Source organism: Monopterus albus, unplaced genomic scaffold, assembly GCF_001952655.1.
Source record: "Monopterus albus unplaced genomic scaffold, M_albus_1.0 scaffold842.1, whole genome shotgun sequence".
Classification (NCBI taxonomy): Eukaryota; Metazoa; Chordata; class Actinopteri; order Synbranchiformes; family Synbranchidae; genus Monopterus; species Monopterus albus.
The window spans coordinates 11222-13787 of NW_018128722.1; the positions used below are offsets into that span (position 1 = coordinate 11222).

At 44.5% G+C, this 2566-nt stretch overlaps 1 protein-coding gene across 1 annotated transcript; it reads left to right on the top strand.

The window, feature by feature from the left end:
• Positions 1–208: 208 nt before the first annotated feature.
• Positions 209–2561, top strand: LOC109953609 (nuclear factor 7, brain-like; the record flags this gene model as incomplete). Its single annotated transcript, XM_020589085.1, is given in 4 exon segments — positions 209–322; positions 458–502; positions 1649–2247; positions 2249–2561. Coding segments are annotated over 4 exon segments (1071 nt in total), but the record flags the coding sequence as incomplete, so codon positions are not given.
• Positions 2562–2566: the final 5 nt, after the last annotated feature.

Consider the following 2566-nt stretch of genomic DNA (forward strand, 5'->3'; position numbering starts at 1 on the left):
CTGCTCTATCTTTTACTAAATTCCATCAGTCTTCACTACTTCACCATTTATGCATAAACAGACAGTCTAGGCATATAGGAATTCTTGTGCAGCTCTCTGGAGTCAGGTAAGGAGTCAAAAGCCCGTGTTAGGTATGCTCCGTGCCACCTCTCTCTCTCCCGCTCCCTCTCTTTACACTACCCTTTAGTCGCACATAGGCATCCCAGGTATGCGGCACAGCTGTTTCCTGCTCCAGCTGATGAGTGATGATGCTATAAAACTGTCAGACAAACGCCACCCCAGTGCCAGTTTGTTCTGTATTGGTTACGCAGTGGACAGAAGAGTACCTTCAGTCTCAACCCGGGACATAACTCTGGACCACGAATCTTCCCCCACGTCCAAACCTCCTGCACAAGAACACCATGGATCGACGTCTCCTAGCCTGTGACTGACTTTTTCGTGTCTCTTTTTCTCTCAGGCTCTGCGTTCTTCCTCCTGCCTCCGCCGCCATTCAGTCTTCCGAGTCAGGTGTCGAGCAGAACTTCTGAATGCTGCGGGTCCGGATCTGATTCCCCGCTGATCTTCCTCGGCCCCGGCAGCCAATTATTCTTCTTTTGTTTTCTCTGTGTCCTTCCGGGGAAATTAAATTTGTTTTGAGTCGCTTCCTGCCTACCTGAACCCTGTTGTTCTTACCCTGTTCACTCTCCCTCCCCCGGTGTCGAGAGAGAGAACGTAACAGCCAGAGAGAACACTTAGTCTTAAAATAAAGTTACAAAGTATTAGAACACAATACACAAAATAGGGTAATAGTATTTCCCACAGTGAACTTCAAACATCACACTTAGTAATTTACATGGTGGAGTTGAATATAGCAGGTAATTCATTACCAAGCGTAATCAATCTCCCTCCTGGAGATCAGTAAAGTCTGATCTTAATTTCACTGCACCAAGAAGTTGAGGTGCATCACAGAACATTTCACTTTCTTTTTTGGCAAAGTTGTGTGTTGTCAGTCAAGTCTAGTCAAAAGTGAAAGTGAGGTATGTTTTCATTTGTTTCATTCCACTGTATTAAAACTGTGCTTCATTAAAATATTAGGTTATATCATCTCACATTAGCATTAAAGTGTGATGTAAACTCTCTCCCTCTGCACAGACACACAGGAAGCTCATCAACAGATGTTTAAACATGAGTTCATGTTAACGACATTCAATTAATTCAATGACATTCTGACAGCACCACCTGCTGGTGAGATAACAACATGACATTTACTGATAATTTAACCAATGACTCGGGTAAAAGAAAGTGAAAGTAGATTTGAATATTGCTGAACACGACTGAGACGCCATTACAGGGTGTGAGATTTCTGTATTTAACGACTAATTCAGAAGAATTTAACCAGAGAAAGGAAAGTAATTTGGTGAGTCGTGTTTCTTTCTTAAATTTAATTTACACACAAAAGAAATAGCTGAAAAAGTTGCTATTCTTGAAAGTTTCCTGAGCTGCAATGTCCCTTTATTTTGTTTGTCTGGGTCAAGAACACCAATACAAAAACTGTATTGTTCTTAGGCAAGAGGGAAATATTAATTTCTGATTCACAGTCTGACAGCACCATCTGCTGGTGACAATATGTAACAGCACTTTCTACTTGCAATAATTTAACCAATGACAGAAGTCACCTGCTGGGAGACAAAAAGCTGCACCATCTGAGACAGAGGAGGAGAGAAAGGTGGAGGTGGTTTGTAGTCAACATCAAGAAGAGCCCAGATTGTTCTGTGAGGACGAGCAGAGAGCTGTGTGTCCTGTCTGTGAGTTTTCTCTCCACCACAGTCACAAGGTGGTTCCTGTAGAACAAGCAGTCAGTGAGCTGAAGGAGCAGCTGGAATCTGACTTAAAGTCTCTACAGGACAAGAGGGACAAATACAAACAAGTGGAGAAAACATACAGTGAAATGATTCAACACTCCAAGAAGCAGCTGTTGTCCACAGAGAAGCAGATCAGAGCAGAGTTCAACAAGCTCCACCAGCTCCTGAAAGAGGAAGAGGAGTCCAGACTGGCAGCTCTGAGGGAGGAAGAGGAGCAGAAGAGGAAGACGATGAGCAAAGAGATGAAGAAGATTGAAGAGCAGATCTCCTCTCTGTCAGACAGTATCTGTGCTGTTGAAGAAGAGCTGCAGAAACACAAGGTGCCGTTCCTCAGCAGTTATAAAGCCACTCAGAGCAGAGCCAGAGCCCAGTGCTCACTGTCAGATCCACAGCTGGTCTCAGGAGCCTGCAAACCCCTGGCTCCATCTGTCTGATGATCTGACCAGTGTGAGACATGAAGACACATGTCAGCAGCTCCCTGACAACCCAGAGAGAAACACTTACTATGGCTCTGTTCTGGGCTCTGAGGGTTTCAGCTCAGGGAAACACAGCTGGGAGGTGGAGGTGGGAGACCATCCTCACTGGAATGTGGGTTTGGCTAAAGAGTCAGTTGACAGGAAGGGAGAGTATCCCGCTTCACCAAAATATGGAATCTGGTGTTTATGGCATGGTGATGGAAAATACATTGATGTTGTTGATCAGACTGTCAGAGTGAAGCAGAGTCT